General features: G+C 34.3%; 1 protein-coding gene across 1 annotated transcript in view; it reads left to right on the top strand.

Annotated features, from left to right (window-relative positions):
* LOC124359419 (Y+L amino acid transporter 2) overlaps nucleotides 1-14,061 on the top strand; it is a 141,437-nt gene that overhangs the window by 81,362 nt on the left and 46,014 nt on the right. The window contains exon 4 of the mRNA XM_046812150.1: nucleotides 13,936-14,061. Coding sequence (XP_046668106.1) covers nucleotides 13,936-14,061 — 126 coding nt within the window. The remainder of the gene's footprint in view (nucleotides 1-13,935) is intronic.

The following is a 14,061-nucleotide window of genomic DNA, read 5'->3' as shown; positions in this document are numbered from 1 at the left end:
AGACCAAGTGTCATGTAATAGGCTTCCCTAAGGATGGGAGTAGAATGAAGAGCATTCCCTGGAGGGACACACACCATCATCGAACTCAATCTCGGCCATGTATAAATTGCGATAACTTTAAGCGTTGGTTAACACTGAATTTGGAAAGGTTCTGGGCCCTAAAATAATCTAAGAGGTACTTGGACCTTTTGGAAGGCAAGGAAACGAAACTGAAAAGCACTGCACCGTGCCGGGACCTTTAATGAGTGGGGTAGCCAACTTTGAAGAAACAATAGATTCTCTGTTCACTCTGAATTCTTCAGGACGTCCCTACACTGTCGTAGTTCCAGGAGAAGTGAGCAAGCAAAACCTAATCTCGATTAAACCTTGAAAGCAACAAGTAATACTTACAACTGCAACTAGCCAGGAGGTTAGAAGCCTAGCAAAAGCAGACGACAAGACCACCTGTAGCCGAGATTAGAAAAAAGGCTCGGCACCGCTACTGGTCCGACAACCGGCCAACAAAATAAAAGTGGCAGACGCCACAAAATGAGGTTGCATGCGAATTTTCAAGTTTATAGCGCATTCCATTCTCATGATATCCTGCAAACATACGGGCAGAAAATAAATGTTTTCACACCCTGATCTGCGCTAAAGATAATCAAAAACTATTTTCGAACAAGCGCCATTACCAAAATCGATCTTGTCTTTGTAGATATGCAGTTTCATGCAAAATTTCAAGTCTATAGCGGAATCCGTTCTCGTGATATCCTGCGAACAGACGGGCAGACAAGAAATGTTTCCACTCCCCCCCCCCCCCCAATCACCCAGTGATAGACTTCACTAATGCTCTGCTAATAAATATATATGAAATATTTTCATTGTTGTTATGATAAACACAATGCACAGATTCTAGTAGCAGACAGTTTATGAGCATAGACTCGACAAATAGACGCCCTGCCGGGGTGTCTGTTCGCGCCAGGGGCGATGGGGAGGTAGGGATGTGACGCAAGATATCGACTTTACTACGTCACTACTAGTGACGCACTTCTTCCCCCCTCAACACCGCACTTGGTATAACCCTAGCCTGCCCACGGTATTCTACCCACCGTAGGTTGGGAACTGGAATCATGACGTCAGAGGCTAATAAATTTATTCATATTATTCCGTTTATGTGTCTGCAATTTGACCTATTTCCTCGTAGAGCAACAGAGCAATTATTAGTTTCCACGAAAATACTCTTAACCGATCTGTTGTGATATTTGCTTTAAAATTGCCGTATTTTAACGCTGTTGTAACCTTCAAAAGACACACATATATTTTTGTCCTTCGGCAGGCACACAGGGGTCCACTGACCGGATTTTAAAAAGAACCTTAAAAATTCAAATATAAATAAATTACTTTTAAACAAGTTTTGTTTGTTTCTTTAAATTATTAATGTGTAATATATTATATTACACATTATACGCTGTAATATATTGATTGAAAACAATAAATATAAAAATTATAAATTTTTGTCTCGCAAAATACTGTAACTTTGTGGAAAAGATTAAACTTTTTGAATACAGCCACGTGTGTTGAGTTTAAAAAGGTTTTAGGTGCTAAACTATATAGTAGCTAACACTTTATTATACGTAGAAACAAGGTATGGATGTATTTATTCAATCGCAATTTGTGACCTGTCGTACACAAAATGACAAACGTAGGCATCAAAATATATTTTTTTATTGGCTATTGATTAAAATATGTCTTTCGGCAATAAGGAAAATGATGTAAATTATTTCCAAATAACCACAGAAATGTCATTACAACCAATATAATCAAATGTAGGCAATGAGGAAAACCACGATCTCTAAGGCCCATAGGGATCCACTGGACCCCAAGACAAATAAAGTTTATTACTCAGCTGACAGCTAGCACCTAAGGCGGTCAGTGGTGGGGCTTGAAGCTTAGGGATGCTAAATAAAAGTACACGAGTACCAAATATTTCCATTACAAACTTTAACTGAGAAATATGAAAAATAATTGGGACTCCGGTGTGCTCTTTGAGGGGTAAACAAAACAGTGAAAACCCCAATTTCCAAAAACGCAAAAAAGTGTTATAGGAATTACAATGGATTTTTAAGCTGCATTCTCGCATCTTGTTTAGCCATCAAAAGTCACAATACAGATTTATTAATCTTGTTAATAAACGAGGTCAGAGTACGCCACACCACGTGTCGCCTCACAGGCTTCTCGGAAGTTGTATGCAACAATTTAGGGGCTACATGTTTTTTCATATGACATGTAAAAGTGTCATATTATTGTAATATGTTTACTAACAGATTTATTTGATTTATTCTGAAATGTTCTACTGCCAAAATTAATCCACTTCTGACACCACTGCAGATTTTCTTTAGATTATACAGACAGCTCTTGTCAGCCTGGGAACAATATGCATCTGGGATTGTCTCTCCCAGTAAAGCTTTTGATAATGTCAATCATGAAATCCTTTTTCTAAATTAGAAATTGCTGGTATTAGAGGCATCCCACAACAGTAGTTGAAGTAATATCACAAAGATTGTTTTCAGTGTATGCAGGTGAAGAACTAACTAATGAAAAAGAAGTAGCAAAATGAGATTTCCTTCCGATTACGAAAGGCGTACTTCAAGGACCTAATCTAGACCCCTTAAATATATGTCAATGATCTTAATCTACAATTGCAGATTTGTCCGTATCTGTAATTCAATATGCGGTCGACACTACGGTGGTCGTTGTTACGCATTCTCTTATAAATCAAGTCTTGTAGTTCCACTACAGCAATCAAGTAAAGTTTAAAAGTCCATTGAATATTCAGGCTTGAAATATTTAATAACCTTTCCTGCAGCAGATAGGGCTTTACAGTGAACATTGTGTTAAAATCTGATTTTTGAAGAACCTTTTATGTTTTTACTCACCGAATGGGTTTTGAGTAGCACCCATTGGGAATGGTAATTATATTTATTTTAACTGTATGGATTGGCTAGAATTTAATGTTAAATATTATAATATTAGAATAAGAACAACAAATTATGCCGTATTTCAATACAACGTACAAGTTGTCTATGAGAATGAAGAAGTTCTATTTTACTTTGATTTACACTGAAAAATCTTCTGAACTTAAAAATGTTCTGTTGTTAAGTTGAATGTGAAAGAAGTATAGTGATTGAAAAATACCTAATAAGAAGTACAAGTATCACATCATGCTTCACAACATCTGAAATAATCGAAACTCCCCATAGACCATAACGCTTAGGTATATTTAGTTACTTGAAATGAGGTAAATACTAGTAGGAAAGTATGGGGAAACAAGGATAGAGTAATAAAACAAATATTTAGCCACCAACAACCGTCAAGGTAGTATAAACATTAGAACTTTTTTATATCTTATTTTTCAAATTATCTGTTTATCTGATGGTGTCTGAATAGTTTTTTTAACATTTTTTTAAACGTTATTAACAACATGAGACGTAATAAAATGATTGAACTTCTGTAGAGGGAGGAATGTATTTTATTATCGGCATACGAGATAAAGAGAATAATGTCTATCACTTCTTTTGAAATGCGCACAGTTATTTCTTGATTTTAATTTTAATATTGACAGCTTTTAGTTTTCAGCAAGTAATTAATTAGGCGATTGCAGCATTGCACCTACGAAAGTTTTGATGAGATATTTGCAGTTAGACTAGTACGGTATGAGTAATTATCCCAGAATTAGAACAGATGAAATGCAAAACCAATCACGCAGAGTCCACGGTTGAGATGCAGGGAGGGAGGACCGGGAGTCGCCCACGCCAAGAGAAGTGTCAGGAGCACAGGCGACGACACTGACACGGGGCAGTCCAATTTGTTCTGGGGGAGGGAATATTGGCGTCGTCACGCAACTCATTTGCATAGCATCACGTTGCGTGCCAATTACACACTTCTACAAGCAATTAACAAGATTTTATCTTTTAAACACTTCGACGATATGATCCGTATTTCAACAGTGATTCGTTCAATACCTAAGTTTGCTAATTGTATCAATATTATCGTAATATTTAATGTAATATTATATTCTCATCATAATAGCCCAACTCAGAAGGTTATATAATTTTAAGCCAATAGAAAATCATGGGTAATTCGTAGTTTCTTTTGTATGATATTTATATATTACCAACAATATAATTTATGAAAAATAAATAAGAGTGTGAATTTATGCAAATTTAAAAACAAAAAGAATAAGATTTTTGATACAAAACGCATAGTTTTTAATAAATCATTTTTTACTATAACTTATGGAAACAAAACATCCATCCTAGAATGGACATACAGTAGAAGTTAAGCAAAATTGATAGTAAAAAAGAAACAATTGTATCAACGTAGCCTATGTAACTGAATAAATTAAACCAAAATATTCTTAATGCTTTTTTATATTTATAATGGTTGTTCGTAATGGGTGCAATAATATCAAGAATATGGAATGAAACAGTTAAGAAATTACGCGAATTGAAAACCTTCCAAGTGCACCTGGGTTGTGTTCATTTCGTAATGGCTCTGAGAGCTCTCATATTTCACATTAGCAACATTACTGTCCGTTTTGTGTTTTTACAATCAGAACTGGAGTTTCAAAAATCCCATCCTGTCAAAATGTAAAGTTAATAACTTTAACATAACAATAACACTTTTAACACTGCTCTGATATATTTCTTTCTTAGAAAATAACTCTTCAATAACGAAACCACCTACTTATGAACCCCCTTGCATCGTTTTAAATCTATACTTAACTTTATTTTCGATATATCGAGGGAATACACAGAGAGATAGACAGACAAACAGACATGACCATTTCCAGTCACACAAATAATAGACTTTGCTACCGATTAGCAAGTTATAAACCTGACAGATCCTTCTCATAATCATATTCTTTTGTCCGACTAGAAATAATTCTTAATAGAAAGTTCCTGGAGATTTAAAACTTAGTACATACCTTCCTGTTGGTCAAAGAAAGAGTCATCATAAGACAACAATAATGATTTTGGGTTTTCATTTGGGGCCAAGATCCACCTGTATAACAGCGGGTTAGACGCGGTGAGCGAGTCCGTGTGAATCATCGTCACATTTAGAAGCAGTATCAGAGTTTTAGTTGTAATGGAATCAAACATTTAATAATTTAGATAGAATCCACTTTTTAGTTGATCGTTAGTGAATGGGTCACTTTTATCACTCAAGAAGCTAAAAAATTATCGTTTTTGTTTTTCTGTCTGTTTACCTGTCAGCATGTCCGCTTGATACCTCGAGAATGAACTGATTTGAACTTTTGAAGCTTCATTCCTACAACGAGTTCTATGACAATGCATGTCACTCCTTAGGATTTGGGAACATTTTTACAATGGTCTTATAGGTAATGATGATGGCAACGAGAAATCAGAATTAAGAAATTTATTAACAGTACAATCACGTGACATTTAAACATTTATGTGCGTTATGGATTTGGAATGTAAAATGTTCCATAAGTTAGCCATTTTTGTTATATATACATATATATATTTCTATGACATTAGAATTTTGAATAGTAAAAGGAGATAATGTGACTGAAAGTGCAAATTCTGTATTTTCATACACCGTAACTAGATTTTTATCCCATCGCTTTTGTACTTTCGTTTAAAAAAATCCTAAAAGTTCCATATTAATTTTATCACAGCTTTGTAGGCCATAGTTTTAGTAATTGGGTCGTGGCAGCGTTTGTACATAAAAATTGTGAGAGATGTATACAGTTCTCCTTGTACGAGTAATTTTCTTGAAATTACAACAGAAAAAAATTATGGTTGCCTGTAAAGTCGGTTTTACGGGCGAAGATTTTACGTGACAACGTCTTTTTCTCGGTAGAATATTTATTGATATGAATATTATTAAATTGCACAATAGGAACAAGGAATTGAATGAAAATAAGAATTGCACAAATTTTAACTATAGAAATATATTTTGTTTACTAAAACATTGTACATAATTTGAAATTAATTAAAATTTGTTATTGTAAATGGTAAAGTTGAATAAAACATTTACTAAAATTGGAATTTGAAATTCTTGCTAAACACAGTTAAATTCTAACTCCGCGCGTGGTGATTGGTCGGTTTAGTTCGTTTGTTTGGTCGCACTGTTATGACAGGTTAGAGGTTATAATTTGTTATTTTAAATGTTTGACTAGCAATACGCGCTGTTTCTTCTCAATCGACTGAATTACGATTGATTGCAGAGTGATTTAAACTAATAATTTACTTAACACTATCAACATTTGTCAATAGTATGACATAACCTATAAACTCAGTTTCTCAACTTTTGTGTCAATCTAACAATTAATCAATCAATCATAGTTTACGATAATGAAATATCAGTATACAATTATTTACCTTTATTGTTGTAGTTGTTGTAAATGACGAATCTAAGCACTCCACATTTTCACGAATAAACATAGTTATCTGCTTTATCCCGTGCGGCGGACCCACAGTTATCTGCTTTATCCCGTGCGGATCCCGTGCGGCGGACCCACTGGACGGGCATCGTAACGTTACCGGGCGTTACACTTTTTCATGAGTGACTCCGAGCCGCAACCTAATTTAAGACATTGTCACGTCAAAAATGCAAAACCAATCAAGCAGAGAGTCCAAGGTTGAGCAGGGAGGAAGGACCAGGAGTCGCCCACGCCAGGAGAAGTGTCAGGAGCACAGGCAACGACACTGACACGGGGCAGTCCAATTTGTTTTTGGGGAGGGTATATTAGCGTAACTTTGGCAACTACAAGGTAGTCCATGTCTAAAATAATGATTGCATTGCATTGCTGTATCCAGGACAAATACTTGAAAGGATTTTTGCTTGTACGCTTGTACATTTTTTACTTTGCTTGGTTGGCCGGAAAGTCAATAATCTCTGTTTATTTGCCCTTGTGTTTACACGATAATGACTTTAGAGATTGAGCTATGATCTTAAAATTTTTAAAGAACACAGTTCTTCATAAAAAGACAACAGCGATTGACTTTGTTACTGTACATTCTAGCAAAGGATGGGTTTTAGTATATTTTTTTAATAAATGAGAGTATGATTTATCTATTTTCAAAATGCCTGAATTATGTATTGGAGGTTTCTCCATGTTCTTAAAATAATTGAGACATTAGTTCGAAAGATCTACAGTTTAACATGAATCCTCCACCTCCTTTTTCTCAAAGTAACCCATCACACAAACTTTGGAAAATTTCAGTAATTTTTGTCTGGTACAGAGCAATTGAAAGAACCGAATATCATGAAGTTCATGAATTAACATTGTATATCAGTTGAAAAGTTCAAAGGTTTCCTCAGAATATGTCACTGGTACCGTATATAGTACCAAAATACCAATATAGTACTAGTACTTTCTAATAATACTCCCTTAGTTATTATTTTGACAGAAAATTATCGTTTTAACGCGTCTCTCTAAAATCCGTTTCGCACAAACCACAAAAGCTATTTTTGTGGTTACTCTTTTCATAGTCACAAAATCAGTTATTTGCAGTTTTAGAATGAGTGACTAATTTATACCGAAAGCCGTGTGCTGTTTTAATGGGAATCAAAAAATTAAATTATGTATGGAAAAGTGGTTTTCTTAAAATCTCTTAAAACAACTGAATAAAATTTAAAATTTTGAAACCAGATATTCGGCAGAAATATTATTTAGGTATTTGAAGTCGGTCTGTAGTATGTAACGTTAACAGAAAATGATCTACAACAAAATGTATTCACCTCAATTGACATCACCCCCTCATAACATTTATCTCCTGTAATTTACCTCTATTGATACTGTCTCATTTTGACATCTACCACAATTGTCGGAGCTAACGATAGATTTCATTCGTAGTATACTTAAATACTTCATATTATATCGTAATAATTTCGTAAAGCAAACTATATAATACGTATTAATCTTAAGAAATAAATTTATCAACAAACACCGCATTGCATGTAAGATAACGTGTTATTCAACGTTATTTTAAAGACACAACAGAATATGGATTATATATTTGTGATACAATCATTCAATCTGATTGATTGTATCATAAAAATAAATCTTTGTAGTTTCCAGATTTTAGTCACAATTTTCAACAAAGATAGCCCAGGAGGCGATAGCCAATTTACATCGTGAAATCTTTACAGGATTTGCTCTAAGAAAGAAATTGAAAGTCTGCTGCGCTAATTTGGATACAGGTCAAAGTGGTAAGGTGGAAAAAAGTGTTGGAAATGTTAAGATTTGCATATCATATTTTAGCTTGACACGCCACAAACCAACTGTCTGGCATATAAATTAAATCAACAGCCAACTAAGTGAAGGCCGATTATATGGTGGAAATGGTAACTTCAGGCTTTTTGTCTTGTAAGCAGGCGGTGGTATAGCTATTTAGGTGTTTTACGGTTGGTTATAGGTAAGCTAAAATATTTTTTAGTAACACAAAAGTGATATAAAAAATTATATCCGACACTAGTGGTAGAAATTGTTTCTTTATTGTTTTATGCAGTATGAATAAAACGTTAATTTATTCGATCTCTCTTGCACCAGTATTACGTAGTTAAATACTAGGCAGTATATGAAAATATTGTATTATGTTAAAAAGAATTGTATATTAACGTATACGTTTTCCAAACACAGTTTCCTCAGACTTCCGAGTGATCCGTAGCAAGTATATTATGTATGTCGTATCGTTTTGTTAAAGCCGTCGTGCCTGTAAGACTGGTCGGTATACGCCAGTTAGGTTAGGAATGTGTCTGCTGTGCCTTGTTTATTTGTAAGCTTTCCTTGTAAACATAATAAATTCGTCTAATACTTTGCTTGGGTTTCCTGTATTTCATTACTGTATGCTAAACTAGCACTTGTAGTTTCTTTAACAAAGCTGTAATTTATTTGTTACAGTACATTTTCTCAATTTTAGGTTATAATTGAAGCTTTCCTGACTTTTCGTCTTGAAACTGTTGTTAAGAATACACCAAAAGGATATTAAAAACCTTACTTTATTATTAGAAGATTTTTAATGTTAACCACTAACTATATTAGTTTAGTCTTGAGTTTTCAAGTGCTCTATTACTGCTAAAGATAAATTAAGAAATAATAAGTTGAATATTTTTAAATTATTATATTTACGTAATAGTTGAAGGTTTGACGCGTAACTATCTCGGATATGAAATATGTGTTTTATTAAAACAGTAGACGTCATAACCCACATACCAAGGGTTCAAGCATTCCTTGACGCCTTTCAAGAAGGCCAAAGGACGCCTCGTGGCGTAATATTGTGCTGATGAAATTAAATTGTTCCTACGTACTGTCTATAATTCTTACCATGAAACCTTAAATAAATAAGTAACATAATTATAACATGCTAACATATTACTAATAAAATGTTTAAATATAGTTTTACACAATATATATGAAATACTATTTGCGCTATTCCTAAGTAGATTTTAAAAATGACGATGTTACATTTTGAAATGTAGACTTTAGAGGTTCTATTTTAATCGTATCATTGACTGTCTGTCCGTATGTGTGATAACTCGTAGAAAAAAGGTCCAAGAGATTTGAAATTCGGTATATAGGTTCCTCTTCGTCCCAAAAAAGAATTTAATGATTTCGGGTAAATTAATTAGAGAAAACGTCAGTTTTGTAAAGACGTTCGTTACGTTGGCCGGATCTTTTGATATTTCATTGTGTTCGTTTATCATTTTATCCCCAGTATATACCAAGATCCTTCTCAGAATATTCCTATCAAGGACGGACAACACGATTCCAAGCGTGTCCTGTCAGGTCCTTCATAGTAGTTTTATCACTGTAAGCGAACTAACAAGAGTATGAGTCTCGTTGATGAGCCAACTTCAACCAGATTATCGGTCTTTATATGGTTGGATGACGTTGAATGATTTCAAAAAGTACTATGTCGATACCCACCAATAAGTTTAATTTAGACACCCGCCAAAACTATCGAGGCTGACACAAGTTCATTTGTAAGAAAAATTTCCTTTATAAACTTCATGAAAAATTAGGCTTTGTGCTCATAGCATGTCAATGTGAGTCTCAGCCGAAATCACTAGCCAGTAAGCTTTTTAAACTAGAACAGCCGGCACGAAAATAGCTGATGGTGGCCACTTAGGCTACTTAACATCGTTAAGGAAAAAGTATTCTACGGACATTTGCCATCGTTCAGTGACACAAAAAATCAGTTATACTACGTTTCGAGAAATGCAATCTGATCTCTTCTTCAGGTAAATAACTAGTCTAAGACATGATTATAAACAAGGTTAAAATAAACGAATCATACCGAAGCGTTGTGACACGCGTAAGGTAGGAATCACAACCACCATGTTGTGTGTCAACTTCAGTAACTCAATAACATGCACTTAATAAAAAACTAAACACAATATTAATGATCGAAACTGAACTGTAGAATACAGGTCACAATAGGTCTGCATTCGTCGACCAACCACCTACGACACCTGACTTACGCATGTCACAACACTCTGGTGTGATTGGTTTTTAACCTAGTTATTAATTATGTGTTAGGTTAGTTATTTACCTGAAGAAGAGATCAGATTGCAGATCTCTAAACGGAGTGTTATTGATTTTTTGTATCACTGAACGATGGCATATGTCCGGAAAAATACTGTCTCCTTCACAATCTTTCTATTATCAAAAACAAACCAAACAAAGAATTAACGTTGTTCCTAGTTTAACATGTATGAAAGAATTACTGACAAACCTCTATTCCTGATGTAATAAAAAAACATCATCAGTCGTTGTCGTAAACATATAGGCCCTATACGTGTCATTTCATTCTTCTCGTTTGCATACAACATGCGAATCAAACAGATAGCATGCCACCCACTGCCACTCTATAGCGTGGAGAGCTGGTGGTTAGTTACAATATGAACACCATTTGAAATATCATCGAAATAGTTTCTTGTGGGTTAAAGTAGTGAGCTGTGTTAAAAAATACCGCGTCGAACGACAAACTGGTCACAACAGTCTGAGCTGGTGTACGAGTACGCTGAGCCTGTGTAATTGTGTCCCTTGAGTGTGTCCTTACTCCCACTGATGATATCCTTTCCGAGAACCAATTTGTCAAAGCCGTCTGCCAATTCAGACTTTGATAAATAACAACGTTTCTCTTGTGGACATTCTTAGCTCCGGTTTTATAGACTGTGTGGCATTTATTAGAAATAATATTCCAATTGAAATGTAAACATAGTTAACTTATTTGATCAATTAAAGGAATTAAGTTCATATACACCCAAAAACTTTACACTGTTGTAACAACTAGCACTCAGTGTTACACCAGATTTGTTAAAAGTAAAATACATGTTTTTGTGTGTTATTTAAAACAAGCTGATGGGCTTTAAATCACTGTTTAGCGTATGTTAGTTGTCCTCCATGAAATTGGTTAACATATCTACATTAGATCCAGAACTAAAGACACTGGTGTCATCAGTAAATATTACTAGATTGGAATTTAATTTATGTGGCAAATCACTTACTAAAATTTAAAACAGCAAGGGATCCATGACCGATCCCTATGGAACCCCAACCTAACAAAACGTGAGATTGAAGGACAACTACCAATACAGACTTTTTGCTCACGATCTGTCAGGTACAGTTTAAAAGACCTAATTTAGTACCAATTATACCATAGAACATACATATAATTGAAGAGAATTTTTAAAACATATTTATTAAAACAGACATATAATTTGAAAGCACTATGAATCGTAATAAGCAAGGCCTTCAACGCAAGTTGTGAGAAGTTCACAAACACTATCTTCTGAACGAATTCGTTCAACAACATACGCTTCAGTAATTCATAGTATTACTGTACCTACCTACCTGTAGACGACTGAAACCTTACAATGTCTCGTGGTTATTGGTTACAGATGAAACCGTCAACAAAACAAGATAGTAACCGCAATGGGGATAAGAGCAACTAGTTTACTGCTGGTCATTCCTAGAAGGATAATGTTTTACGACATTTGTGTTTATGTGAATTCTGCAAAATGTTTTATGGTTAACAGTCAACCTATTTTACTTGGTTTATACCTAAACCATTATACCATATTCGTACAATCTTGCATGGTGTAACATTTTTTAAAGCAGGCTTCGTTGGATACATGAGTCGACATGCTGGTTTTAACAATTTTTTGACAATTTACTTTTTGTGCCAAGCACTGAAGCAGTAGTAATTTCTGTCTCGCGATTCATTGGTTTTAAAATACGTTGAAAGTTCTCCAAATTACATATTGGGATATGAGCTTTTTAAATATGTCTGTGTATTGCAAAAACCTGTACAATTCAAATTTCATTTGTAAAACAATATAAAACCATCTGTAAGTATTTTTGTAACGCTAAAAACTGTAAAAACTTTGTCTTTTATTTGCACCTTAAGTCTACTGTAAAGGTAAAATTACTTCATACTCAGAAATACCATTAAATAAATTACAAAATGAAAAGTGTGTATACGATGTAGTGAACAATGTATAAATGTCTACGAAATATGGGAAAGCTAATGTTTCTAAAAACAAGAAGACACTGATTTTGAGATTGATTGAGAAGAAGAAATACTTCTTAGAAAATTATCTAATTACACTTTAATTACTTGAACCAATTATAGTGTAGTGTAGTATCAAGATAGTTTTTTATCGCGACTGCATACCAAACCCACTTCCTCTCACTTTCCACGTTGCAGTTAGTGCATAACATAACCAGAGCAACGAGTGCGGTGTGTCTCAACCAGTTCGTCAACTTCGTGTAATCATACACCGTAGTCACAGTCATATGGATGGGGCGAGGATAACAAGGTTCTTGCGTCAATCCACAAGAGACTGCACTGGTACTGGCACTCTTTCTTTACATCAAATATTGTCATATTAGAACATCGTCACACAAGAAGAGATTCGTTAATTTAAACTAATTAAATGTGTAATCAGTATTGAACATCTCCCTCATCAACCTCTCCTTTGATCGTGTACAATGTCGTGAACACGTAGAGACACCTTGTCGGAGTTCTTCATGGTCTGATGGCTGGCTGTTGGAGAAGTTACAGATGTCTAATCAAGAGTTCATGAGTTGGATTATTGTAAAAGCCATACCAATTTAGTGTAAGGATCATTGCAATTTAAAGCCTGCAAATCTCAGAGCTAAGTTATAAGTAAAAGAAATATTAATGGGCGCTAACACAGCTTTAGTACACTATTTGCCCGTTTCGTTTATATTCTGGATCCCACACGTTTGCATCCAAGGTAATGTACTCATTAATTATTTGTATAACGCAATTCGTTTTAAATTTAAAATTATATGATAAATAATCTGCGAATCCCTTATATTGTTCTGCAAAAGAGATTTTACGATTTTAGTAAAATATTGTAATGAATAAACTTGTAAACGTCCATGTAATTAAATAAAACTTTTATAATATAATGTGAAAACTTATAAAATTGTATTATGTATGAGTATTTCTCTCGAATAAAAATAAATGTGATCTTAAAACTTTGTCTCTTTATATCATTGATTGATACAAACTGTATGGCTTATAAATAATTTTGATTATCGTTCCGGAGATTCATGTTTTTGTGTGAAGTTTACAAATATATGACCTAAGGACAGATTTTTCATATAGTATATCTTTGGTACCGACCCTTATCAAAACCTTTCCCAGCATATTCTTTTGTAGTAGAAAGACTTCTATCTATTGTACGAACACTATGTTATGTCTTACATTATCAATACATCATAGACATTTACACACTTTAGCTGTACAATAATATCCTTCAATACAATATCAATTGGTTGTCGCCTCCCAGACTACTAGTAAATGAATTGCACAACGAGACCTTCCACAATATTTTACATGTCCTGTATATATTTTTCAGTATTGTAACCAGATATGTAATATGTTACAGTGATCCTAACCTTCATCAACTGTTGGGACGTGAAGTGGGCCACCATAGTACAGGACACATTCACCTATGCTAAGCTATTCGCTCTCTTCGCCATCATCATAGCTGGAGGATACATGTTGTTCACAG

Source organism: Homalodisca vitripennis, chromosome 4 (genome assembly GCF_021130785.1).
Source record: "Homalodisca vitripennis isolate AUS2020 chromosome 4, UT_GWSS_2.1, whole genome shotgun sequence".
Lineage (NCBI taxonomy): Eukaryota > Metazoa > Arthropoda > Insecta > Hemiptera > Cicadellidae > Homalodisca > Homalodisca vitripennis.
Note: the sequence above shows the minus strand (reverse complement) of the source record. Positions and strands in the feature narration are given on the sequence as shown.